At 55.5% G+C, this 27,181-nt stretch overlaps 2 protein-coding genes across 4 annotated transcripts in view; one reads left to right on the plus strand and one right to left on the minus strand.

Annotated features, from left to right (window-relative positions):
• The window catches only part of INCA1 (inhibitor of CDK, cyclin A1 interacting protein 1), a 6,913-nt gene extending 6,258 nt beyond the window's left edge, over nt 1-655 (minus strand). The window contains exon 1 of one of the 3 annotated variants that reach the window (XM_017865896.1): nt 71-278. The gene's annotated coding sequence lies outside the window, so the exon portion shown is untranslated. Of the gene's footprint in view, nt 1-70; nt 279-306; nt 379-573 lie in introns of those variants that run through there. The other 2 variants (XM_017865894.1, XM_017865895.1) reach the window with 2 other exon arrangements.
• A 364-nt stretch (nt 656-1,019) lies between these two features.
• KIF1C (kinesin family member 1C) lies at nt 1,020-27,181 on the plus strand. The gene is given in 24 exon segments (XM_017865893.1): nt 1,020-1,226; nt 2,920-3,040; nt 3,292-3,424; nt 3,844-3,920; nt 4,293-4,472; nt 5,130-5,195; nt 5,531-5,709; nt 5,799-5,910; nt 6,673-6,750; nt 6,908-6,973; nt 7,057-7,132; nt 7,633-7,711; nt 7,923-8,068; nt 9,513-9,682; nt 9,862-9,941; nt 10,066-10,141; nt 16,434-16,513; nt 17,352-17,446; nt 22,435-22,518; nt 22,961-23,147; nt 23,276-23,348; nt 24,550-25,167; nt 25,952-26,213; nt 26,216-27,181. Coding segments are annotated over 22 exon segments (3,309 nt in total). The 5' UTR covers nt 1,020-1,226; nt 2,920-3,040; nt 3,292-3,318; the 3' UTR covers nt 26,635-27,181.

The raw sequence follows: 27,181 nt of genomic DNA on the forward strand, positions 1-27,181 counted from the left end.
GGGGGGGGGGGGGGGAAGCGGGAGCTGCGGGGCATTCCGGCCTCAGATAAGTGGGGCCCAAGCGGGTGACCTAGATCCAAGGGCAGGACAGAGCTGAAGGAAGCCAGGAAGGATCCTCCACAGTTGACTTCGGGGTAGCCACGGCCCGGGCCTGCAAGGGTGGATGAGGACCCGAGAGTCAGGCTGGGGCTGAGGGGCTGCCTGGAGCCTGGAGCCCCGCTGGAGGTAAGCGCCGGGCCGGAGGGCGCGGCGGGCGCCTGAAAGGGCGACCGGGACCCTCGACAGGTGGACCGGGCGTGGCCGGACCTTCCGGGCAGCCCAGCCTGGGGGCTGCGACGACTGGGGGCTGCGTCCCCCGAGAGGGGCCCGAGGTGGTGGGCCCAGGCTGAGCGGCAGGCTGGGGCCTGAGGGGAGTCCCAGGTCTGAGGGGGCAGCTCCGGCCTTAGGTGGCACCCGGGCCTGAAGGGATTGTTTGGGCCTGAGGCGGCGTCCGGGGCGGCCGAACTTGAGGGCCAGGCGGGGACAGAGCGCCCGAGTAGCCGCGCCACGGCCGGCCGCACTTGGCCCCAGCACCTGAAGCAGCTGCGCGGCGAATTCTAGAACTCGGCGGGGCGGGGAGGAGAGAGACGGCGATTCGAGCCGCGGGAGGAGCCGACGGGCGGTGCTCGCCTGAGGGCGGGGCCTGAGCGGAGCCGCCTTCTGGGCGGGCCTCGGCAGGAGGCTCCGCCCCCTGGACGCGCCTCCAACGTCGGCGACATGTGCTGGGCCGGGGCCTTCGTGCCCCCGCGGGTCAACACCCGACGTTTCCCTGCTCCTCAGGCGTCTGCAGCCCTCCTGGGTTGCGGCGTCTGCTCGCCCTTCTGCGTCCGCAGCTCGGTCCCCGCGTCCCTGCTCGCTGGGCCCCACAGGCCGGGACCGTTGCCCCTTTAATAAGAGTAGCCCGGGTGGCTCCCGGCTCCTTCCCAGGACGGCGCGCGCCCGCCCCTCCGCGCGCTCCCGCCCGTCCCCCCCTCGCCCCGCCAGCTCGCGCTGCCCGGGCGGGCGCCGGCGCTGGCCCGCTACTGCTGCCCGCCCCCGGGGCGCGAGTCGCCGCCCGCCGCCCGGGGACCCGGCGAGGGGCGGGGGCAGCTTCGAACCGGCCCCAGATCCTTCCCGCTGCCGCCTCACGCTTCCCGGAAAGCTTGTCCCTCTCCGCCGAGCCGCTCCGGGAGCCCCGCCGCGCCGAGGTGAGGGCTGGGGAAGGGGGAGGGAAGGGACGCCCGCGGAGGAATGTGCCGGGTTGGGGGGCGGGGAGCCGGGGTCCGGCGGCGCGATCTAGGCTCGAGAGCCGGGATCATGTGCTGTTTGTTCCGCGGAGGCGCAGCGAGGTGCCAGGCCCGGGCGGCCGCCGGCTGGCTAGACAGGAGGACCGGTCCGCATGGCCGCCCAGAGAGGCCGGGCGGTGACCTGTGTGAGAACTGCCGGGTGGGCAAGGTGCAGGTGGCCCAAGACTCCCTTTCGGGCCGGTCGGCCCCACCCCAGCCGCCCAGTATCCTCCTTGTACCCCAGGGCTCCTTCACAGCTGCACCGGCTGACCCCTGTCCCTGCCTCTGTTCCCTTACCCTGCTGGCCCCCAGCCATGCCACCCCATTCCTTGTCCCATTAGCTGCAGCAACGGCGTCACCATCGCTTGTCCCCACCAGTGTCCTTCCCTCCCCTGGTCAGGGTCTGGGGGGTCAGGGCTGTTCTTCCTGAGCCAGCTTCTGTGATTCCAGCTACTCCCTTCCTGTCCTGGGACAGACCAGTCCCTCACCCTCCCATGCTCTGCCCAGGAAGGCTGGTGAGGGGAGGCCCAGTGTGACAGGAGTTTGGGGCCCACTGGGATCACAGGAGGGGGCTCAGCATCCCTTATTTCTCTTCTTGGTTCTCCTCCCTGTTGTCCGTGGGCGTGGGCTGCTCAGCCTCTCCTCCCAGGGTGTGGGCACCCGATCACCCACATTCCTGGGCTCCAGCCTGGCACCTTCCCCAGGGCAGTGGACGCCATAGCACTAGCCCCAGGCTGGGGCTGGCACTGGCCAGCCGGCTTCTTTTTCCTTTTCTTTCTCCCTTTCAGGGAGGCCCCAGGGATCCTCTACCCTCAAACTCAGGTATTTCTGGGCACCCCAAGGGTGGAGCCCTGAGGATTGGTCTGATGGCTACAGGATGACCCCACCCTCCCCTGCCCATTGTCCTGGATCCTGAGGAGGAAGTGCTGGGGGCTGGGCAAGGGGCTTAAAGCCCACACAGCTGGCCCTGTGGATCCCAGTCCTGGGCCCTACCTACAGTCCTTGGACTTTGCCCATCCGCACTACCGGCTTGGGGTGTGGAGGTTGTGGGCCTTAGGTGGGAACTGGATTCTCCCTTGCCGACCGTGTGGGGAATTTTAGGACAGGTTTTGCATTTGCAGTTTCCTTTCTGATCTCTCTTGTGGGCCCCCAGTTTGTGCTTTGGCCCCGGAGTTCCTGCCTCTTTAACAGCTTGTGTTTGCTGTGCTGTATCTCTTTCTTCTTTCCTCTCCCATTCTTTCCTTATAGCATGATCTCAGGCTTGCCTTTTGTCTTATTTCTCTCATTTTCTTGGTGTCTGTGACTCTCTACCCCTCCTCTCCCTCTTCCCGCCACCCTCACATCTCTGCCCGTGTGCCCTTCTCTCTGAATTGCCCTCTGTCCAGCCTCTTTCTCTCTCTCTCCTCTATCTGAACGTTCAGTACACTTGCGAGTGATGAGGAATAAAAATATCACCGTCCTTGCCCTTGGATTCACATTGCATTCCGCCACTCCAGAGGGGCAGCTGTCCATACTTTTCCTACTCTTCCCCCCAACCTTGGCCCTCCAACCTGGGAACCCCAGACAGGTCTCTGGAGCCACAGGTGCCTCCTAACAACTCTTCCCCCACAATCAGGGTGTCTCCCAGAGCCCCAGCTGGTGTGGCCAGGTCCCAGTAGTAGGATGGGGCTCCCCCTACGAGGGCCAGTGGCAGCGAGAACTGATACAGCCCCCCTGGTCTGGGGCCAGGACGCCAGGTAACTCTGGGGGAGACCGCCCAGGTTCCTGCAAGGTGGAATATGGCTGGGGAGAGAGGCAGAAATACCTTTGGGAGTCTCTCAAGACAGTGACATTTGGGAGGAAAGTCAGGGGAATCAGAGCTGGGTCCTTGAGAGCCTGGGTGGCTCTGGGGGAGATGTGAAGAGACTGGTTCTGGGAAGAAGCTGGGAGGCAATGTCTGGGTCCCCCCAGTGGCTCTGACCCCACCACTCCTTTCTCTGTCCTCCAGTTGAGGAGGGCAGGAGTGTCTGAAGCCATGGCTGGTGCCTCGGTGAAAGTGGCAGTGAGGGTTCGACCCTTTAACGCCCGTGAGACCAGCCAGGATGCCAAGTGTGTGGTCAGCATGCAGGGCAACACCACCTGTGAGTGAGTCCCCGGGGCCTGGCTGGGCACAGACAGGGAAGGCCGGGCCCACCACACAGGCCAGTCCCGCTGGGCCAAACTAAGAGGAGGTCTGTGCTGGGCACAGAGCAGGTGCTAATCGTAAGGGCGGGGGCTGGGGCAGGCTGGCCTTTCCCGTGTTCCCAGTCTCTGGGAGGGGGAATGTTGGCCTGGAGCCCTCCATTGCCCAATCCAGGGAGGCAGCTCAGTGGGGGCGGGTCCTAGGAAGCCAAAATTAGCTTTGGTGGCTGGAGGGGGTGGGGAATATTAAAGGGGAGAGATGAGTCAGGGCAGTGGTGAGGAGTGGGATGCTTGGATTCCAGGGGCTGGTGAGGGTAAGGGCAGGGGCTGGGAGTACCTGACCTTGACTTTCCTTCCTTTACCCTCTCCTGCCCCTCAGCCATCATCAATCCTAAACAGAGCAAGGATGCCCCCAAAAGCTTCACCTTTGACTACTCCTACTGGTCACACACTTCGGTGGGTTGTTGGGCTGGGGGAAGAGCAGGGCAGTGAGAGATAGTGGATTTAGGTCCTGGGGAGGGGACATGTTGAGAAATAGGACCCCCAGGGGATTATTCAGGCTGAATTGGGAGGATGATCCTGGATGGGGGTGGTAGGACCCTTAGGCTGTGATTGAGGCCATGACAGGAAGGCAGAATCCGTTGGGGTAATTAGGACTAGCAGGGGCTGGATAGGATCCTCGGGGCGATTAGGACAATGATGAGGGTGGGAGGGCACACAGGACCTTTGGAGAATCATCAGTGATGGAAGCAAGACGCTTGGGACAGACACAAAAGATAAAGACATCCAGGGTTTCTTCTGTTTTTCTCTGTCCCCGCTTTGTCCTAGGCGGAGGACCCCCAGTTTGCATCTCAGCAGCAGGTGTATCGGGACATTGGAGAAGAGATGCTGCTCCACGCCTTTGAAGGCTACAACGTGTGCATCTTTGCCTATGGGCAGACCGGGGCTGGGAAATCCTATACCATGATGGGGCGGCAGGAGCCAGGACAGCAGGGCATCGTGCCCCAGGTACACCTAGGACCTGGTGGGGCAGCCAGGGCAGGAACAGCTTTAGCTGCCCCTTGAAGAAGGAAGGACTGGGGTCTGAGGATTGTGGAACAGAGACCTGGCTCTGAGGCCGCTGGTGATGGGAGATAGAGGTTGACTGCAAGCTGGACAGCCCTTTGGGGTGGGAGGGTCTTTGCCCCTATCGGAGGCAACGAGCCTCATTGAGAAGAGCAAGGTTTTGGCATCAGTGAGTCTTGGGTTCGTGCGCCAGTGTTACCACTTATTACTGTTTTACTTAGTTTCATAATAATTTGTGAGGATGGTTCTCCTGCAGGCTTGTGTACCATCGCAGAGTGTTAACTGTGGAAACGCCAGTTGCGATAACAGAGTTGAGCATAATTGTCCCTGGCTGTCCAGCATAGCAACCTGGCACACAGGCTTGGGAGTCAGGACGCCTGGGGTTTGCACCCTGGCTGGCTGAACGCTAGCCTGTGTTCTTGGGCAAGTGGGAACCTCTCTGAGGTTGTTTTCCCATCTGTGAAATGGGAATAACCCCTCCCTCAGGGCTGTGGCAAGGGTTAAATGGGGTCACTTGGGACTGGGCCTGGCCTGTGGCTGGATACTTCAGGTGTGCCCTAAACTAGGAGCTTCTCTGTATTTCCCTGTGTTCCCCTCCAGCTCTGTGAGGACCTCTTCTCTCGCGTTAGTGAGAACCAGAGTGCTCAGCTATCCTACTCTGTGGAGGTAAGCCCGGGTCCTGGTGGCGGAGCTGAGAGCGGTCCAGACTGCTGAGGGCCATCACTGAAATCAGACATCCTGGGATCTAATCCTGGCTCTGCTGGTTATAAACTGTGACTTTGGGGCAGTGATTCTGTCCTTCAGCTTCGTATGTTCGTCTGGGAGATGCTAATGATCGGACCTCCTGGCTTGTTGGGCAGGTCGCTGAGCTAGCATCTGCAAAATGCTTCGCACTGTGTATTAGCTGCAGTCACCTGGATCATGTCCAGTAGAGTCGGATCAGGTTTCGTTGTCATTGTTGTTGCTAGTTTTGTTACTTCTCGTTTGCTTCTCCCACTCAGGTGAGCTATATGGAGATCTACTGTGAGCGGGTACGAGACCTCTTGAACCCCAAGAGTCGGGGTTCTCTGCGGGTCCGGGAGCATCCCATCCTGGGCCCCTACGTGCAGGACCTGTCCAAGTTGGCTGTGACCTCCTACGCAGACATTGCTGACCTCATGGACTGTGGAAATAAAGCACGGTGAGGCAGGCTGATGGAGCAGAGGGCAAGGGGGCCAGGGTTGGAAAGGTGAGAGGCAAGATCCAGTGACTGCTTCCTTTGCCCCCAAGGACTGTGGCTGCCACCAATATGAATGAGACCAGCAGCCGATCCCATGCCGTCTTTACCATCGTCTTCACACAGCGCTGCCATGACCAGCTCACTGGGCTGGACTCGGAGAAGGTGAGACTGCCTCCCGGCCCTGCACTGGACGCAACCTCCCCTGGCAACAGGGACAGTGACATGGTAGAAGGTCTTGGGCCCTCCTTGCCCATGCTGGGTTGAGTGCCTCCTCAGGCCTTCCATGACCCTGTCCTACCCCCACCCCGTTTTCCCATCAGATCAATCTGTCCCCCTCTACTGTTTGCTTGTCTTTTTTTTTTTTTTTTTTTAAGGGTCTTGCTCTGTCGCCCAGGTTGGAGTGCAGTGGTGCTGTGGTGCGATCTCGGCTCACTGCACCCTCCGCCTCCCGGGTTCAAGCGATTCTCCTGCCTCAGCCTCCTGAGTACCTGGGATTACAGGCATGTGCCACCAGGCCTGGCTAATTTTTTTGTATTTTTAGTAGAGACGAGGTTTCGCCGTGTTGGCCAGGCTGGTCTTGAACTCCTGACCTCAGGTGATCCACCCGCCTCAACCTCCCAAAGTGCTGGGATTACAGATGTGAGCCACCACACCCGGCTGTTCTTACAAGACCCAGGACAGGGCTTGGATCCCCTGTGTGTCCCTTGTCCGTGCCTGCGGTGGGCCTGTAGCTATTTGTAATTGAGTGAGTAACCACCGTCTCACTGTTGTCATGTATTCTGTTTCCCCCGGCCTCCTCCCTCGCCTCCTCCTGGCTCTCTCTAGCCCTTGCCAGCTGCCCACATTCCTGCTGGGTGCTTCCCTGATTTGCCTGCCCCATCCCCCACCTGCACCTTATCTCCTGCCTGTTTCCTCTGACCCCAGGTCAGTAAGATCAGTTTGGTGGACCTTGCTGGGAGCGAGCGAGCCGACTCCTCAGGGGCCCGGGGCATGCGCCTGAAGGTGAGGGGCTTCAGAGGGTGGTTTGTGGGGCAGTGTTTTGGGCTGTGTGTGGAGGTCTTCATTCGGAACATGAGACTCTCACCGGGGAGGTGGGAAGGGGAAATGGATCGGATTGGGAGAGGAGGGTCTCATCCCCACATTCCTTATCCTTTTCCAGGAGGGCGCCAACATTAATAAGTCGCTGACTACTCTAGGGAAGGTGATCTCGGCCCTTGCAGATATGGTGAGACCTGGGTGTTGGAAAGAGAAGGGGCTTGGGAAAGGGGGGTGACCCACCCTAATCTCCTTCACCTTTTTATTCCCCAGCAATCAAAGAAGCGGAAGTCGGATTTTATCCCCTACAGGGACTCTGTGCTCACCTGGCTGCTCAAGGAAAATTTGGGTGAGGGCCTCTTCCTCTCTCTCTGCTGACCCTGACACATCCCACAAACTCCTCTGATACGTCTGACAAATCCCCTTGCTATGCCAAGAATCCCAAATCCCATTGTCTCACTTCTCCCCCTGACCCTTCAAAGGGAACATCCTTCGAAGATTTCCCGATGCTGAGAACAAGGCCATACCCTCCCGCCAAGCCAAGGGCCTCACTGACCTGGCTACTCATGACCCCTCCCTGATCCCCAATCCCTGATCTCATACCCACTGCTGCACTGCTGACTTCATCCCCCTTCCATGGTTCTGTGACTGCCCTGCAGATGTATCTCCCTGACCTCATTCCCTCCCACAACCACATGTCATGGTTAGTTCCACCCCACTAGATTCCCCTACCTCAGACCGTAACCCTATAAGACCCCCGCCTGGGCAGTGGGCCCCAGCCCCGTGACCCGGTCTGACTTTTCTTAGCCCCTACCTCAGCTAAAGCTTTTCCCTGCACTCCATTCACAGGTGGGAACTCACGCACAGCAATGATTGCAGCCCTGAGCCCTGCTGACATCAATTACGAGGAGACTCTCAGCACCCTCAGGTGTGGCTTCTGGCTCTAGCAGGGATGGGGCAGCATAGGAAAAGTGCCAGGAGTTCAGCAAGCTGCTCAGGACCCTGCTCGTGAGACGAGACGGGGGAGATGCCCGAGCCCTGCCACAGTATCTTGAGACCTGGGAGAGAGGGAAGGAGAAACAGCAGACCAAGGGTCCCATGCACCCAGGCCTCACCGACCCTTCTCTTCTGTCACCCAGGTATGCTGACCGCACCAAGCAAATCCGCTGCAATGCCATCATCAACGAGGACCCTAATGCCCGGCTGATCAGAGAGCTGCAGGAGGAAGTAGCCCGGCTGCGGGAACTACTGATGGCTCAGGGACTGTCAGCCTCTGCTCTGGAAGGTCGAGTTTCCAGGGAGGGGCAGCTCAGGGATGCCCCTTGGCCCACCCCATCCCTCCTCCCTTGCCTTTGCCCAGTCCTGGAGCCAGGGAGGGACCACGCACGATGAAACCCTCCATGTGCTCAGTGACGTGGACACAGATGTGGAGCGGGGACGTATGTCTTCAGATGTTACAGGGAGGGACTAATGCTCTTGGGGAGAGTCAGGATCCAGAGGGACCTGGCAGGGTCCTAGAACTAATGACCGTTATAGGAAAACATGGCAATCGGGACTTACAGGTCAAACGGTACATTGTTGAGAAGAGGCTAGGCTACTGTAACTTTCTTGACAGAAGTTCTTGTAAAACACCAGAGTCCAAGTGGACCATAGCTTCACAGTTCGCAGTGGAGTGCTTTCTGGCATGTCATTCTCAGCCTCCGTGATGGAACAGTGTCCAAGTCAGAGGATGTGTAATCCATGTTGACTGGGTCAGGAATGGGCCCTGCATTCAGTCTGGAGATCATTGCATTGAAGATGGTTAGGGTGCTGAGGGCACAGTGCGGAGAATATGAGTGTTCTTGGGAAGAGAAGGAGAAGGTAACTAGGATGTTTGCCTTCCAACATTTGAAGGATTGTCTTGCAGAAGAGAAAGCAGTAAGACCTTTTTATCCCAGAGGGCAGAACTAGAAACACCAGCACACATGACATGGGGCCAGTTTCAGCTCAACACAGCTAAGAATTTCTTTTTAATTAATTAATTAATTTTTTGAGACGGAGTCTTGCTCTGTCGCCAGGCTGGAATGCAGGGGCTCGATCTTGGCTCACTTCAACCTCCGCCTCCTGGGTTCAAGTGATTCTCCTGCCTCAGCCTCCTGAATAGCTGGGATTACAGGCGCCCGCCACCACACCTGGCTAATTTTGTGTTTTTAGTAGAGATGGGGGTTTTGGCCTGGCATGGTGGCTCATGACTGTAATCCCAGCATTTGGGGAGGCCAGATCAGGCAGATCACCTGAGGTCAGGAGTTCGTGACCAGTCTGACCAAATGTGAAACCCCGTCTGTAATGCAATGGTGTGGTCTCAGCTCACTGCAACCTCCGCTTCCTGGGTTTAAGTGATTCTCCTCCCTCAGCCTCCCAAATAACAGGTGCCCGTCACCACACCAGACTAATTTTTGTATTTTAGTAGAGATGGGGTTTCACCATGTTGGCCAGGCTGGTCTCGAACTCCTGACCTCAGGTGATCCACCCACCTCGGCCTCCCAAAGTGCTGGGATTACAAGTGTGAGCCACCACACCTGGCCCCACCTAAAAATTTTCTGATGGTGCAAGTTATGTAATAGTGGAAAGGACTGGCTGCCTTCTTCAGTAACAAGCTCTCCACTCTGTGAAGCTCTTGGTCTCCTGGATGTCTCTCATCAGCTCCTTCTTTCCTTAGCCTCATTCTTTTTCCCCTGTCTCCCTCCCAGGCCTGAAGGCGGAGGAAGGGAGTGTCGGAAGCGCCCTGCCAGCTGTGTCATCTCCCCCGGCTCCAGTTTCACCCTCATCACCCACCACACATAATGGGGAGCTGGAGCCGTCATTCTCCCCCAACTCAGAGCCCCAGATTGGGCCTGAGGAAGCCATGGAGAGGCTACAGGTGGGAAGCTGGAGCTGGCAAGGGCTGGGGGTCTGGGCGTTCTTGGGAGTTTACTTTTCCAAAGTCAAGCTTGAGAAAGAAGGAATTCTAGGAGTAGCATGGCCCCAGGGTAGATTGTCCCTACCCTGGGTCTGCTTGTCCCAGACCATCCTGAAACCTACCCACCCTTATACTCCCAGGAGACAGAGAAGATAATAGCTGAGCTGAACGAGACGTGGGAGGAAAAACTACGCAAGACAGAAGCCTTGAGGATGGAGAGGTGTGAGGGCTGACTGCTGGGGTCCTGGGAGGAGTTGGAGGCCGCGAGGGAGATCAGGTCCCACAGGGAAGGAGGTCACGGGCAGTGAAGGTAAGACTGACATTTGCCTCTCCTCTGCCCACAGAGAAGCATTGCTGGCTGAGATGGGGGTGGCCGTCCGGGAGGATGGGGGAACTGTGGGCGTCTTCTCTCCAAAGAAGGTGAGTGAGGAATCGGGCGAGGAGGCCTGGAGAGCCTCTGGATGCTTAGAAAAGAGGCAGCAGGTGCAGGGTAGTGAATGCTGTCCCTGATCGCTCCCTTTGAGGTTCCTGGCTTGTCCCTCCATCATTTCTGTCCCCACCCTGCCACCTCCTCTCTGTGTTGTCTAGTCATCCCTGCCTTTTCCTTCCAGCCACTTGACAGTCAGCCTCAGGAGAGGGAGAGGACCTGGGAAATCGGAGGTTGGTTGGGATAGAGACTGAGGCACTGTGCATGCTTTTGTATCATTTGAGTTTTGTATTCTGTGCATGCTTAAAAAGATAACTAAAGGAATCTATTTTCAAAAGGATAACTTGGAAAGACTAGACTAAAGGGAATAGAGGAGGTGTAAGCACTGTGCTGTAAAACAGTGGTTGCCACTGCAGTGAGGGGTTGGTTATAGATGGAGGCACCCATGTGGCTTGGAGCTATGCTGCAACTGGTTTCCTGGAGAAGGTGGTTTGGAAAGTGGAACCTGAAAGATGGACAGGACCTGGGGGGTATGGAGGAGTAGGGCCGACATGAGGTTGAACAGCCTGGGGTACGTGTTGGGGTGAGTGGGACATGCCAGTGCCCAACGCGTGCCTGCCACCAGGTTTTAGGTGCCTAATAAATCTTTGCTGAAAGGAAGGAAGGAGCAGGGCAGGAGAGGTCAGGCTCAGGTGGAGGCAGGAATAATACTCAAAATATTAATAACCATCCGGCAGAGGGACTGACCAGTCAGAAAGGACACTGGTTATAGACAGCCACCCCGCTGTACTGGTGCATACCAATGAAGGGATGGTGCAGAGGCCAGTTTGAGCAGAGCATGAACTTCCAGTTCCACCAGGGAACCAGCCCAGCCCGTTGGACCATGGTGTGAAGCAGCAGAGGATCAGGCCCTAAATCAGATACACTGTGCTCTGGGCCTGATAGGGTCACTGGGGGCTGCCTGGAAGAGGTGATGGGTTATCAGAACAAGGCTCTTCTCTGTTTTGTAAAGTCAGGTCCGTGTGGGGGACTAAGCAAGCAGGGATCACTGAACCCCTGTTCTGAAAAGAGGAGAGGGGTTTTGCCTTGCCTGGCCCAAGCCACAGTGAGGGAGTGAGAGAGCTGTGGGCAGCAGGCCAGGCTGCTTGTCTGGGGTCTTGTCTGGAGCTGGGTACCCTGGGCTTTGGGGTCCTTCTGAAGGAGCCAGACTCTTCTGGGACCCAGCCACATCTAGGTGGAGAGAGGGGCTACAGGCGCTCTCAGCGTGGCTTCCAGCCACCTTAGTATACCTGGAGCTGGGCCACTTCCACCACGGTCGCAAGGATGGAGAAAAAGCAGAAAGGAGTGGGAGACTGGTGGGGTGGAGGTTTGTTCCTTGGAGAGCTTGCAGAGATGCCACCTGCCAAAGCCTGGAGACCAAAGAAGGGGGTTCTTGTTTTGTTTTTAATTGTTCTTATAAAGGTAATACACACCAGAGAGAATATTTTTTTTTTTTTTTTTTTTTTTTTTGAGGCGGAGTCTCGCTCTGTCGCCAGGACTGGAGTGCAGTGGCCGGATCTCAGCTCACTGCAAGCTCTGCCTCCCGGGTTCACGCCATTCTCCTGCCTCAGCCTCCCGAGCAACTGGGACTACAGGCGCCCACCACCACGCCCGGCTAGTTTTTTGTATTTTTTAGTAGAGATGGGGTTTCACCGTGTTAGCCAGGATGGTCTCGATCTCCTGACCTCGTGATCCACCCATCTCGGCCTCCCAAAGTGCTGGGATTACAGGCTTGAGCCACCGTGCCCGGCCAGAATATTCTAATAGTTCTAAAGGGTGTGTACAGTGAAAAGTCTCTCCGTTTACAGCATTTTGTTACAGAAAACAAAAAAAGTAACTCTCCATCCTTCCCACCCTTAAGTTCCCCTCTTAAGAGGGGAACTTCATTATGAGTTCAGCCTTCATTATGAGGCAGCCTTCATTATGAGTTCTTTTTTTTGAGACAGAGTCTCACACTGTCACCTGGGCCGGAGTGCAACGGCATGATCTTGGCTCACTGCAAGCTCTGCCTCCCGGGTTCATGCAATTCTCCTGCCTCAGCCTCCTGAGTAGCTGGGATTACAGGTGCACGCCACCACACCCAGCTAAGTTTTTGTATTTTTATTAGAGATGAGGTTTCACTATGTTGGCCAGAGTGGTCTTGAACTTCTGTCCTCGTGATCCACCCACTTTGGAGTCCCAAAGTCTTGGGATTACAGGTGTAAGCCACTGTGCCCGGCCCATTATGAGTTATTAATATATTCTCTTTGGGCTGGGTGCGGTGGCTCACACTTGTAATCCCAGCTCTTTGGGAGGCTGAGGCAGGCGGACCACGAGGTCAGGAGATTGAGACCATCCTGGCTAATATGATGAAACCCCGTCTCTACTAAAGATAAAAAAAAATTAGCCAGGCATGGTGGTGGGCGCCTGTAGTCCCAGCTACTAGGGAAGCTGAGACAGGAGAATGGCACGAACCCGGGAGGTGGAGGTTGCAGTGAGCAGAGATCACGCCACTGCACTCCAGCCTGGGTGACAGAGTGAGACTCCGTCTCAAAAAAAAAAAAATGTTCTCCTAGAAATGCTGTCTAGGGGATGTTATAATACATGTACAGATATGTGTTATATAGAACTATACACATTTGCACACATTCACGGCCTCTCTTAATAGTTATAGTTGCATAGCTTATTTTATTTTATTTATTTATTTTTGAGATAGAGTCACACCCTGTCACCCAGGCTGGAGTGCAGTGGCACAATCTCGGCTCAGTGCAAACCCTGCCTCCCAGGTTCAAGTGATTCTCATGCCTCAGCCTCCCGAGTAGCTGGGATTACAGGCACCCGCCACCACGCCAGGCTAATTTTTGTATTTTGGTAGAGATGGGGTTTTGCCATGTTGGCCAGGCTATTCTCAAACTCCTGGCCTCAAATGATGTGCCAGCCTTGGCCTCCCAAAGTGCTGGGATTACAGGTGTGAGCTACTGCGCTTGACCTATATACCTTATTTTAAAGGTTCCTTTATTTTTCTCCCCGGTGTCAGGGTATTCTGTTGTGTAGGATAACGTATTTAACCAGCTTCCCACTAATGGACATTCAGCATGTTTCCCATTCCTTGATACTACAAAAAAGGCTGCAATGCATTGTCTTGCAAATGTGTTGTCTGTAGAGCAGATTCCTAGAAGTGTAGATTTTGAATCAAATGGTAGCCATGTAAAATTTTAATCTATGTTGCCAAAATGCCCTCTGAAGATTATAACCATACCAATTTATACTCCCAAGGGTAACATACAAGAGAGCCCATTTCCCCTCACCCTTTTCCACATTCTGGCTTAATAAGAATTTTCTCTTTGCCAGTGCAATTGGTGAGAAGTTGTCTTAGGGTAGTTCACTTTTACATTTTTCTCAAGGTGGTGAGAATGAACTATTCTCATGTTTGAAAGCCATGTGGTTGGGCCCGGCACGGTGGCTCACGCCTGTAATCCCAGCACTTTGGGAGGCCGAGATGGGCGGATCACAAGGTCGGGAGATCAAGACCAGCCTGACTAACATGGTGAAACCCCATCTCTACTAAAAATACAAAAAAAAAAAAATTAGCCAGGCGTGGTGGTGGTGGCGCCTGTAGTCCCAGCTACTGGGGAGGCTGAGGCAGGAGAATGGCGTGAACCCGGGAGGCGGAGCTTGCAGTGAGCCGAGATCATGCCACTGCATTCCAGCCTGGGCGACAGAGTGAGACTCCGTCTCAAAAACAAAAAGAAGAACTATTCTCATGTTTGAAAGCCATGTGGTCTGAAGCCAGAAGAGAGAACTGTTAGACTCATGGGGGAAATGGGTTTGGTGTGGATAGCTCAAACAGGGAATGGTTGGGTCCTAGAGGAAAACGACTGTAGTTTGTCTTGGAGGGAGTCCCCTCTTGCTAAGACCCACCCTCACTGGGGCTAAGGATTGCTTGAATCTGTGGTATTCAAACCTGGTTCTGAGCTTCCTTCTCAGGGGCTGAGGAGAGGGACAGGACCAGACCCCGGGGCTCCCACCCCCACCCTGGGCCTGAGCGGCTTCTTGCTTATCTGCTTGATGTCCTCGGCTTCTAGAGAAGGGTGTCATTTTGAACAAAGAGTTATAGGGCTGAAGAAAAAGTTGAAAAGCACTGCCCCAAATCGTGTTCCCTCTCCCAGGGATAGATTGCTTTCCGCTTCGGGAGCCCATCAGTGTTTGCCAGTCCCAGAGCAGGCCTGACACTGTAGCGCAGGGAAGGACATGGGTGTCCCTCAGGAGAAGTGTCGCAGGAGTGATCCTTGGAGCACTTGGGCAAAGGGCGGATGCACAGGATACACAGACACCCGGGGGGGACACAGCTTTGGGCTCTTGAGTGTTCAGGTGGCTCCCAGAGAAACAGGTTTGACTCCATGCTGTTTCCCTTCTCTACCCTGTGCTTTCTGCCTCCGTGCTTCTGTCCGGCTGCTTTCTCCTGGAGCAAGAGCTCTCCCTTGTGCATGTCCACGCCCTCCTCGTCCTCAAAGGCCGGCTCCCGCGTTGCCCTTCCGTTAAGTCCTGGTCCCCTTGAAATCCCACAGTTCTTCACTTTGTTCCTCTTTGCATGTGAGTCCCTCCCAGAACACAGAGGCACTCAACCCCCTGGGAACAAATGAATGAACAAATGAACTTAAGCAAGAGCATGAGACGATCAGAAACTCCCCCATGAGGCATCCGTGTCCCACTTGTAATGGTGTTTCCACGCCAAGCCTCACCTCCCCTAGCTGACTCTGATTTCCTGACTGACTGGACAGCAGTGCCTGGGCTTGACTCATCTCTGTACCCCGCCTAGTGCTTCACCAGGGTGAGGTGGAAAGGCCACAGTTAGTCCTTCTGCAGCAGAGGCAGGGGTCTTGTGTTCTGATGGAAGGCTCAGGAAAACTTCCTGGAGGAAGGTACATTTCAGACAGACTGGGAGGAATGTGAAGGAAGTGAATGATTTTGGCAGGTGGGGGCAGGGTGGGAGGGGGGCTGTTGTTGGGGACACTGGCGGTCAGGGACACAGGAGGCCTGCTTTGGAGTGAGTGCTCAGGGGTTCGCTGAGTGGAAGTCCAGAGCCTGGGAGAGAAAGAAGCCTGGGAGGGGGGCTTGGACAGATGGACTAGAGCCGGGACGTGGAGGAGGCCCAGGGATGTCAGGGGAAAAAGCAGGCTCAAGTCCTGCGGGCCTGGGGTTCCAGCTGGAGAGGTCTCAGCGGAGACACAAAGGTATGGCCATAGCGAGGTGTGAGCAGGAAGCTGGGAGACCTGAGGGGTGGCAGGAAGGCAGGTGGGCCTGGGACAGGGTGGTGCCCAGGGATGGACAGGTGTGTAAGGGGCAGCAGCTGGCAGGAAGGGAGACTTCCTCAGGTGTGGCAGCAGTGGCATGAACGGGTACAGAGGCAGCAAGGCCTGTATGCCACCCAGAGTATTGCCCAGCAAGGGCAGGGCTGTTGTAACAGATGCAAGTCAGGAGAAGGTGCTTTGGGAGAAGGGAATGGGCTGGGTTTTCAGCACAGAGCAGCATGACAGTCACTCAGGACGGACTTTGCTGGGGGGCTCAGGCAAGGACAGCCCCAGGCAGGCACTGCAGGGACCCGGGCTTGAGGTGAAGCAGTCCAGGGAGAGGTAGTCACTGGGGAAGAGTCAGGGAGTCCGCTTCAAGAAACATGTTTGTTCCATTTGCTTTTAAGTTGAAGCGACACTTTTTATTTTTCAATTGTGAAAGTAATTCATGTGTGTAGGAAATTCAAGGTTGATGAAAGGTGGGGAGCACCGGTCTGCTCACTCAGTCTCCCCCAACTCTCCAGAAGCTGCAAGGTACATTTTGAGGAAAGAAATGATGGGACCTAAGACAGAGGAATATAGGGAAGAAGAAGAAAATGCAGGGGGGTCCGGGACTTCTGGTCAGGGAGCCTGGTGGGTCGAGTGCTCCTGAAGAGACAGGCCTTGGGAAGGGTTGCTGACCAGGACACAGCTGGGTGGGTGGGGCAATTTTTGTAGGCCCCTTGTGTGAGGAGAGGGTGGATCAGGCTGTGCCGAAGGCGGCTGGTGTGAGAGGTGGGAACCAAAGAACCAATATGATCCTCAGGGTGGAAGGATGACGATGGGAGGAGCACAGAGGGCAAGAGAGCTCTCCAGAGTGAGGGGATGCAGCTGGCAGTGCCAGGCCTGGAGGGGTGTCTCCTTCCACCGCTCCATTTCTTCCTTTCCATAGCAGCCCTGGCTGGCTCCCCCTGACCACCTTTCTCTCCCACCTTAGACTCCCCACCTGGTGAACCTGAATGAAGACCCTCTGATGTCTGAGTGTCTGCTCTATCACATCAAAGATGGCGTCACCAGGTAGCGTGTACCCAGCAACCTAGGGGGCAGCCTCTGCTTTTGGGGTGTGGCTGCAGGGGGTTGGCCACATTGGTGTCTCCCTTCCCTGGTGGTCCCTGGAGATACCTCCGATCTCTAAACAGCTGCCTCCGCAGCCCTGCATGCTCTCCCAGCTTCAAGAGAAGTCGCTGAGCTGCCTTCCCAGTGGTTGTCTTGCCGCCACCTGCCAGTTTGGTTGGGGCGAGACATCCTTGTTTGCTGGAGCAGGAGAGTTGGGAAACGTAGACCCCTGCATTCTTAGCCCCTGATGCCGTTGCCTTGGCCTCCCTTGGTAGGGCCTTCCCTGGGGGCGGGAGAAGGGAAACACGGCCTGGTCTGTGTGGTTGAGGGCTGGGCAGCTAAAGGCAGGTGGCTCCTTGGGCTGGTATTACGAAGTCCTGGGGGCTCGGTGCTTGCCCTAAAAGGGTGAGGGTGCCCTTCCCCTCCCACCACAGGCATTTGTGGTTGTCCTTGATGAGCATCGTGGGTAGGGAGTGAGCTCTCAGGATCATCAGCCTAAGGATGGGTGGAGGCCTGTGGCTGAGGGTGCCCCTTTCTCCCAGGTTTGCTTTTCCCCTTTCCTGTATAACTTGGTGACTAAGAGCATGGCTTCAGAGTCAGGCAGACCTGGGCTCAGATCCCAGCATCTCCACTGCCCACCGGAATGACCCCGGGCATACCAGTTCTCCTCCCTGAGCCTCTGCTTCCTCATCTGTGAAATGGGAGTAATTTGCTTGGCTCATTGAGTTGGATAAACTAGTGTTCAGGGCTTGGTTAAAGTCTGGCGTATGCTCACACACGTTGGCCGCTGCTTCCCCAGGGTCGGCCAGGTAGATGTGGACATCAAGCTGACCGGACAGTTCATTCGGGAGCAACACTGTCTCTTCCGGAGTATCCCCCAGCCAGATGGAGAAGGTAATGGCTGAGGGGATGAGAGAGGCCAGACAGGGAGACAGAGAGGCCCCCATGTTCCACCCCAGACACTGAACACAGAGGTCTGGGTCGGGCACCAGGGAGTGCGGCCATATAAAGAGGGGATGCGGTCTTGTCCTCAGAGGGGCTTCAGGCTCATGGTATGAACGGAGGAAGACCCCAGGCCCGGCCCTCTGCACTCACCCTGAGAGGGCAGACTACTGCATGCTTAGGAACTGGTGAGGGTCCCAAGGTAGAAATGGGACACTGGCCGGGCGCGGTGGCTCACGCCTGTAATCCCAGCACTTTGGGAGGCCGAGGCGGGCGGATCACAAGGTCAGGAGATCGAGACCATCCTGGCTAACACGGTGAAACCCCGTCTCTACTAAAAAATGCAGAAAATTAGCCGGGCGAGGTGGCGGGCGCCTATAGTCCCAGCTACTCGGGAGGCTGAGGCAGGAGAATGGCGTAAACCCGGGAGGCGGAGCTTGCAGTGAGCTGAGATCCGGCCACTGCACTCCAGCCTGGGCGACAGAGCGAGACTCCGTCTCAAAAAAAAGAAGAAGAAGAAGAAAAAAGAAATGGAACACTGGTGAGCCAGAGGGTGGGATTTTGCTGAAGAGAAGATCCTGCCCTTCTTGATCTTGTTAATGAAAACTAGCATCGTGATCCTTTTTAAATAAAAACCTGTATTTGAATATCGGAACTTATCCCTGTGGAAAACCTGCTTTAATCCAGCTACGATTGCCAAGGTTTCTTTTCTTTTGTTTTATTTTTTTGAGACGGAGTTTTGCTCTTGTCGTGCAGGCTGGAGTGCAGTGGCGCTATCTGGGCTCACTGCAGCCTCCACCTCCCGAGTTCAAGCGATTCTCCTGCCTCAGCCTCCTGAGTAGCTGGGATTACAAGCATGCACCACCATGCCTGGTTAATTTTGTGTTTTTAGTAGAGACGGGGTTTCTCCATGTTGGTCAGGCTGGTCTCGAACTCCTTACCTCAGATAATCTGCCTGCCTCGGCCTCCCAAAGTGCTGGGATTACAGGCGTGAGCCACTGCGCCCGGCCTTTTTTTTTTGAGATGGAGTCTCGCTGTCTTCCCAAGACTGGAGTGCAGTGGCATGATCTTGGCTCACTGCAGCCCCCACCTCCCAGATCCAAGTGGTTCTCTTGCCTCAACCCCCTGAGTAGCTGGGATTACAGGCATGGGCCACCACGCCAGGCTGTTTTTGTATTTTTGATAGAGACGGGGTTTCACCATGTTGGTCAGGCTGGTCTCAAACTCCTGACCCCAGGTGATCTGCCTGCCTCGGCCTCCCAAAGCCCTGGGATTACAGGCATGAGCCACTGCACCTGCTGAGGTGTATTTTGAGGTCGCCAGTTTGTTTTAGTTCTGACACTTTAAAAAAAATAGAATGATTTGGGTTCACATAAACTCAAGCAAAGTCTCTGTGAAAATGAGTTGGGCAGGGAGGCAGGACATGGTACACATGTGCCGTCTGTCAGCTTGGACCTGGTGTGTGCGTTGTGCCTCAGAGACCTAGGAGTGCTTGGCCTAACACGTTCCAGGGAACGAGGGACCTGGGGCTGTATGGTTAGCTGTTTTTTTTTTTTTTTTTTTTTTGAGACAGAGTCTTGCTCTATCACCCAGGCTGAAGTGCAGTGGCATGATCTTGACTCACTGCAACCTCTACCTCCCGGGTTCAAGCAGTTCTCCTGCCTAGCCTCCTGAGTAGCTGGGATTACAGGTGTGTGCCACCACACCTGGCTAATTTTGTGTTTTTAGTAGAGACAGGGTTTCTCCATGTTGGTCGGTCTCGAATTCCCAACCTCAGGTGATCTGCCCGCCTTGAACTCCCAAAGTGCTGGGATTACAGGTGTGAGCCACCACACCCAGCCCTAATTTTTATATATGTGTGTGTGTGTGTGTGTGTGTGTATATATGTATATATATATGTATTTTTTTTTTTTTTTTTTGAATCGGAGTTTTGCTTTGTCATCCAGGCTGGAGTGCAGTGGCGCGATCTCGGCTCACTACAAGCTCCACCTCCTGGGTTCAGCCATTCTCCTGGCTCAGCTTCCCGAGTAGCTGGGACTACAGGTGCCCGCCACCACGCCTGGCTAATGTTTTGTATTTTTAGTAGAGATAGAGTTTCACCGTGTTCGCCAGGATGGTCTCGATCTCGCGACCTCATGATCCTCCCGCCTCGGCCTTCCAAAGTGCTGGGATTACAGACGTGAGCCACCGCGCCCGGCTAATTTTATATTTTTAGTAGAGACAGGGTTTCACCATGTTGGTCAGGCTAGTCTTGAACTCCTGACCTTGTGATCCTCCCGCCTCAGCCTCCCAAAGTGCTGGGATTACAGGCACCGTGCCCGGCCTGGACCTTGGTTCTTAACAGCAGATTTAAGTCCTGGCCAGAGACAGGCAGAGAAGACGGGGCAGCACAGACAGGTACAGATGTAGAAGAGTGGTTTTTACTAACCATCTACTCTGTGCATCTGCATTTTCTCACACAGCTCACAGGTGAGAGAACTGAGACTCTCGGGGGTTAGGTGATTTGCAAACTAGCACACAAAATGGCAGAACCAGATTCAGACACAGGATGGAAGGCACCAGGGGCTGTGCTGTGAACACTGCCCTGGACTGTCAGATTATCATGGGTTCAGGGTGAGGCTGCCTGGGCCAAGCTGGAGCAGTCTTCTCACCCAGCCCCACTTACCTGCCATAACACCTATACCCTCTTTTTATTTTCATTTTCGTTTTTATTTTTTGAGACAGGGTGTTGCCCTGTTGCCCAGGCTAGAGTGCAGTGGCACGATCATGGTTCACTGCAGCCTCAACCTCCCGGGTTAAAGCGATCCTCCCACTTCAGCCTCCTGAGTAGCTGGAACTACAGACCTGCACCACCACACCTGGCTAATTTTCATACTTTTTGTACAAACAGGGTTTTAATGTGTTGCCCAGGCTGGTCTCAAAGTCCTGAGCTCAAGCAGTCCACCTGCCTCGGCCTCCCAAAGTGCTGGGATTACAGGCATGAGCCACTGCGCCCAACCCAACTCCCTTCTTTAGAGAGGACTTTAGATTATCTACTTTTAAAAATATTAATAGAGGGCCGGGTGCGGTGGCTCAAGCCTGTAATCCCAGCACTTTGGTTGGGAGGCCGCAGACGCGGCGGATCACCATAGGTCAGGAGATCGAGACCATCCTGCCTACGTGAAACCCGTCCTACAAAAAAAGTACAAAAACACTAGCAGGCGAGGTGGGCGGGCGCCTGTAGTCCAGCTACTCCGGAGGCTGAGGCAGGAGAATGGCGTAAACTCTGGGAGGCAGCTGGCAGTGAGCCGAGATCCGGCCATATGCCTTGTTTTCCTGCTTTTTTAGTTTTAATAAATGCATCTGGCGGCGTGCGGGCTCCCACGCTGGTATCCCAGGCACTTTGGGAGGTCTGAGGGGGGATCACCTGAGGTCAGTGAGTTAAGAGACGCAGGGCCTGGGCAACATGGAGAAACCCCATTCTCTACTAAAATACTAAATGAGGCTGGGTGTGGTGGGCAGGGCAGCCTGTATCCGCAGCTACTCGCAGGAGGCTGAGGCAGGAGAATTGCTAAACCCATGGAGGCGAGGTGCGTGAGGCCAGATCGCACCATTGCATCCAGCCTGGGCCAGGCAAAGAGCGAAACTCCACCTCGAAAAAAAAAAAAAAAAAAAAAACCATCACGATTAAATGACTTTAGATTATCTTGTTTATTGTCTGTCTTACTACCTAGAAGTAAGGTCTATGAGAGCAGGAATTTTTTGTTTTATATCACCACTGTATTTCTAAGACCTAACAAAATAGTGTTTGGAAGATAGTAGGAGTGTGGTATATTTGGGTTTAAATCAATAAATGAATTTTGGGGCATGATGGGAAATGAAGAAAAGGTGGGGATAGATGGCACCCCCTCTAGGCACCCGCATCCCATCCTGCTGTCCATTCCTGCTGCCGCCGTTTCCCTGAGCCACCGTGATACCCTTGGCTGCCTCTCTCCCCATCGTCTTCTGAGTCTCTCTTTGCATTGGCTCATTTCCTGTCCTCTGCCCCTAAGCTGAGTCCTCTGCTCTCCTTGTTCTCCCAGCAGCATCCGTTCTCCCCGTCCCTGCCTGATGTTATAGTTCATCCCAGTTTCTGTGTTTCTCTATTACTTCTAGTATAAGTATTATAATAATAAAACGTTTGCATGTCATTTTATAGTTTACTTATTTGGGCCTTCTAACAACTCTTCATTCAGACTTCATTATCCCATCTTATAGAATATCACAGAAGTTAAATTGACTTGTTCAGCATCCCTGGCTAAGGAGCTGCAGGGCCTGGGCCTTTGGGAAACTAGGGTTCCTCTGTGGCAATGGCCACTGCTCCTTGAGGGCAGGGAGTTGCCTCATGCATCTTCGTGTCCCCAGAAACTGGCAGGCTCAGTGATTTGTACTGAGGAGCAGCTTGATGGATGTTTGGGTTGGGTTGACTTTCTCTTGTCATATGTCAGCTGTGTCTTGAGAAGGTGAGTCAGGCAGCAGTTTGCAAGATGCATGAGGCAGAGAGGTGGGCTACAAGCCTGCTGGAGAAACCCAGGCCCCACCAGGGATAACGTCAGTGGGAAAGGTAGGAATGGACATCTGGAAGGCAGAAATGACAGGGCCTCTGAGCAGTTAAACATGAGGAATGAATCCTTTTGGCAATTATTGGTTTTCGAAGCTGCTGCTGGGGAGGGTAGAGGTGGGTGAGTCAGGAGCCACTGCAGAGGCTTCTGGGAATTGTAGTTGGGGCTCTAACCCTCCTTCTGCTCTTCCTTTCCCGTGCTGCCTGCCACCAGAGGGGCCATGGCACCCCCCACAGGTACTGGGGGTGGGACTGGTGGTGCATGTGTGGTTTTTCAGGGTAAGGCAAGGTGGGAATCTGTGACCATGACCCACCTTCCTCCAGGGTCTAATTTTTCCCCTTCCTCTGCCCTTCCGTTCAGTGGTGGTCACTCTGGAGCCTTGTGAAGGAGCTGAGACATATGTGAATGGGAAGCTTGTGACGGAGCCGCTGGTGCTGAAGTCAGGTAGAAAATGTGTCGCAGAGTAAGGGTTCTGGGGCCTGGCTGTGTGGAGGAAGTCTCAAGGGAGGGCCTTCTGGGTGCATCCTAGAGGAGGACCCTGAAATACATCAGAAATAGCACAGGGACCCTGAAATACATCAGAAATAGCACAGGGATATAAAGAAGGAACTGGGAAGCGAAGGTCAAGGAGTCAGGTCTTAGTTTCTCCTGCTGCCCCAGGGAACAGGAAGAGGATGCCAAGCTCTCGCAGTTCCCTTTGGCTGACAGGAATGGAGTTGGTCCCTGGGTGTCAGCCAGGGGAGCATAGGCTCCAACTGCCCTCAGACTTGGGGTGATGGAAGAGAGGGTGTCACAGCCCCTGTGCTAGATCCTCTTTCCCTTGGGTGTAGGGATGGGTTTGGTGCTGTTGGGGAGCGAGTTTACTTTTCCCTCCTCCCATCTCTAGGGAATAGGATTGTGATGGGAAAGAACCACGTTTTCCGCTTCAACCACCCGGAGCAGGCGAGGCTGGAACGGGAACGAGGGGTCCCCCCACCCCCAGGACCGCCCTCTGAGCCAGTCGACTGGAACTTTGCCCAGAAGGAACTGCTGGAGCAGCAAGGCATCGACATCAAGCTGGAAATGGAGAAGAGGTGCGAGGGGGATGCCCACGTGCCCCACGGCCCTCTAGGCCAGCCCTCCCAGGCCTCTGGGCCCGTGTCCTCCTCTTGTCAGGTACCTCACCAAGGTTGCTCTTCCTTCCCTCCCCGCCCAATCCCAGGCTGCAGGATCTGGAGAATCAGTACCGGAAAGAAAAGGAAGAAGCCGATCTTCTGCTGGAGCAGCAGCGACTGGTGAGGGGCAGCAGGAGCTGGAGATGGGCTGACGGGCGGATGAGCGGCAAGCCTGAGTCCGAGTGCAGTGCTCACTGCAGAGCCAGAGTGGGAAGGAAGTGGGCATGGGGTAAGGGGAAGGATCCGAGAGGAAAAAGCCAGGAGAGAGATGTGACTACAGGAGGAATCTGTTGTGAGGAAGGAAGGAAGATTTCTCCAGTTGACCAGGGTTTCCCATACTCCAGTTGATCGTGCCAAGTTTATGATTTTCACCATATCCAAGTACCACCTGTGTTGCTTTTAAGATTGTTCTTTTTTTTTTTTTTTGAGACGGAGTCTCCCTCTGTCACGCAGGCTGGAATGCAGTGGGGCAGTCTCAGCTCACTGTAGCCTCTGCCTCCTGGTTTCAAGCGATTCTCCTGCCTCAGCCTCCCCAGTAGCTGGGATTACAGGAGTCCGCCACCACGCCCGGCTAATTTTTGTATTTTTAGTAGAGACAGGGTTTCACCATGTTGGCCAGGCTGGTCTTGAACTCCTGACCTCGTGATCCGCCCGCCTTGGCCTTCCAAAGTGCTGGGATTACAGACGTGCGCCACCGCGCCTGGCCGTGGACTTTCTGTTTTGTTTTTGAGACAGGATCTTGCTCTGTCACCCTGACTGGAGTGCAGTGACTTGATCATAGCTCGCTGCAGCCTCGAACTCCTTGGGTTCAAGCAATCCTCCCAACTCAACCTCCTGAGTAGCTGGGATTACAGGTGTGCACTTCCGTGCCTGGCTACATTTGTTTTGGTTTTTTTTTTTTTTTTTTTGTAGAGATGGTGGTCTCACTACGTTGCCCACGCTGGTCTTCAGCTCCTGGGCTCAAGCGATCTTCCTGCCTTGGCCTTCCAACGTGCTGGGATTGTAGGCATGAGCCACCACCCCTCCGTGGTCTTTTAAGTCTTTCACAAAGTTCCACACTTGATTAGCTACAGCTAATAGTTACGGTAACTTTCTCCGTGCCAGCCATGGTTCTAAGTACTCTAAATAGATCTGGGAGGTAGATACCGTCATTATCTCTGTTGTCTAGAGGAGCAGAGGTTAAGCAGTCTGCCCAAGGGTGTGCTGTCGGGATGGAGCAGGACTTGAACCCAGGCTCCCTGATGGGTGCGTTTCCAGGGTCCTTAGTGACACATGGACTCTGGATGTCCTTAGCCCTCTCTTCCTCTTTCTCTGGCCCCAGTATGCGGACTCAGACAGCGGGGATGACTCTGACAAGCGCTCCTGTGAAGAGAGCTGGCGACTCATCTCCTCCTTGCGAGAGCAGCTGCCGCCCACCACAGTCCAGACCATTGTCAAACGCTGTGGCCTGCCCAGCAGTGGCAAGCGCAGGGCCCCTCGCAGGGTTTATCAGATCCCCCAGCGACGGAGGCTGCAGGGCAAAGACCCCCGCTGGGCCACCATGGCTGACCTGAAGATGCAGGCCGTGAAAGAGATCTGCTACGAGGTGGCCCTGGCTGACTTCCGCCACGGGCGGGCTGAGATTGAGGCCCTGGCTGCCCTTAAGATGCGGGAGCTGTGTCGCACCTATGGCAAGCCGGAGGGCCCTGGAGATGCCTGGAGGGCCGTGGCCCGGGATGTCTGGGACACTGTGGGCGAGGAGGAAGGAGGTGGACCTGGCAGTGGTGGTGGCAGTGAGGAGGGAGCCCGAGGGGCAGAGGTGGAGGACCTCCGGGCCCACATCGACAAGCTGACGGGCATTCTGCAGGAGGTGAAGCTGCAGAACAGCAGCAAGGACCGGGAGCTGCAGGCCCTGCGGGACCGAATGCTCCGCATGGAGAGGGTCATCCCCCTGGCCCAGGTAGGTCTGGCCTTCTCCCTCCCTTCTCTCCTCCCTCAGCTCTTCCCTTGAGGAGTCTGAACCTTCCATCTCAGAGCCTAACCTTCCCCGAGTCTGGAAAAAATTTCATTGAAGTATAGCGCAGTTTTTTTCAATATCGTTTATGAACCACATGCCTCACTGTCACCAGACTGCTAATTAAAAATGCAGATTCCTGGGTTCCACCCCAGACCTACTGAATCCACATCTTTGGGGACAAATCTGCATTTGTAATAAGCTCTGGGTGTTCCTGAAGTACAGCGAAGTTTAAGACCCACTGATACAAAGTGTGCAGGGTTTTTTTGTTTTGTTTTGTTTTCTGAGGCAGAGTCTCCCTCTGTTGCCAGTCTGGAGTGCAGTAGCACGATCTCAGATCACTGCAACCTCTGCCTCCCGGGTTCAAGCAATTCTCCTGCCTCAGCCTCCTGAGTAGCTGGGACTACAGGTGTGCACCACCACGCCCGGCCAATTTTTTTTTTTTTTTTTTTTTTTTTTTTTGTAGAGATGGGGTTTCACCATGTTGGCCAGGATGGTCTTGATCTCTTGATATTGTAATCTGCCTGCCTCAGCCTCCCAAAGTGCTGGGGTTACAGGTGTGAGCCACCGCGCCCGGCCCTAAACCCCTATTTTTCGAGCTTCCTTATTTCCAGGCTTTTCTCCAGACCCTCTGACTTCCAGCCACTCCCGGTCCCTCTTGCATCCACACGTCCTGAGGCTTCACCTCTCCTCACATCCCTTCTCCTTTCCTCTCACTCCTCCCTCCCAGGATCATGAGGATGAGAATGAAGAAGGTGGTGAGGTCCCCTGGGCCCCGCCGGAAGGATCAGAGGCAGCAGAGGAGGCAGCCCCCAGTGACCGCATGCCGTCAGCCCGGCCCCCCTCGCCACCACTGTCAAGCTGGGAGCGGGTGTCACGGCTCATGGAGGAGGACCCTGCCTTCCGTCGTGGTCGTCTTCGCTGGCTTAAGCAGGAGCAGCTACGGCTGCAGGGACTGCAGGGCTCTGGGGGCCGGGGCGGGGGGCTGCGCAGGCCCCAGCCCGCTTCGTGCCCCCTCACGACTGCAAGCTACGCTTCCCCTTCAAGAGCAACCCCCAGCACCGGGAGTCTTGGCCAGGGATGGGGAGCGGGGAGGCTCCGGCTCCGCCCCAACCCCCTGAGGAGGCCGCTCCCCCTCCAACCACCCCTGCCCGCAGGCCTCCGAGTCCCCGAAGGTCCCACCATCCCCGCAGGAACTCCCTGGACGGAGGGGGCCGATCCCGGGGAGCGGGTTCTGCACAGCCTGAACCCCAGCACTTCCAGCCCAAAAAGCACAACTCTCATCCCCAGGCACCCCAACCCTACCCAGCCCAGCGGCCCCAAGGGCCCCGCTACCCCCCATACACTACTCCCCCACGAATGAGACGGCAGCGCTCTGCCCCTGACCTCAAGGAGAGTGGGGCAGCTGTGTGAATCCCACATCCTGGGCAGAGGGCCTGGTGGGGCCCCTTGCTAGGAGAAGGGAAGACGCCTGAGACGCTGCTTCCCCGGAAGCGCTGGGGCAGGGAGGCCCAGGAGACGAGAGAGAAGGTCCGAGTAGGTGATAGAAGACGCGGGGGAGGCCGAGCTGGAGGCTGAGGAAAGGACGAGGGCACGGAGTTGCCAGGAGCAAACCAAAGTGAAGAGAGAGAGGAAGCTGCCTCGGGGCCACCCCTCGCAAGGGGGTGGATCCCACAAACGCTGCTATGGGTGGGGTGGGGGGCTGGGGTGCTGCGTAGCCAGTGTTTGACTTTCTTTTCAAGTAGGGGAAAGGGGGAGAGGACAGAGTGAGGCAAGTTCTCCCCAGCCCCTGTCCGTCTGTCTGTCTGTCTGTGGTGGTTTCTGTTTCTAGGGAGGCATGGTAGGATCATAAGTCATTCCCCTCCTCTTCCAGGCCTCCTGCTGTATTTGGGGGACCTGACTGGTATGGCTGGAGTCCCATGAGGATGTGGCCCCTTTAATAAAGGATAGTGAGCAGGGA

The sequence above is a fragment of the Rhinopithecus bieti genome, unplaced genomic scaffold, assembly GCF_001698545.2.
Source record: "Rhinopithecus bieti isolate Rb0 unplaced genomic scaffold, ASM169854v2 scaffold_81659, whole genome shotgun sequence".
Lineage (NCBI taxonomy): Eukaryota > Metazoa > Chordata > Mammalia > Primates > Cercopithecidae > Rhinopithecus > Rhinopithecus bieti.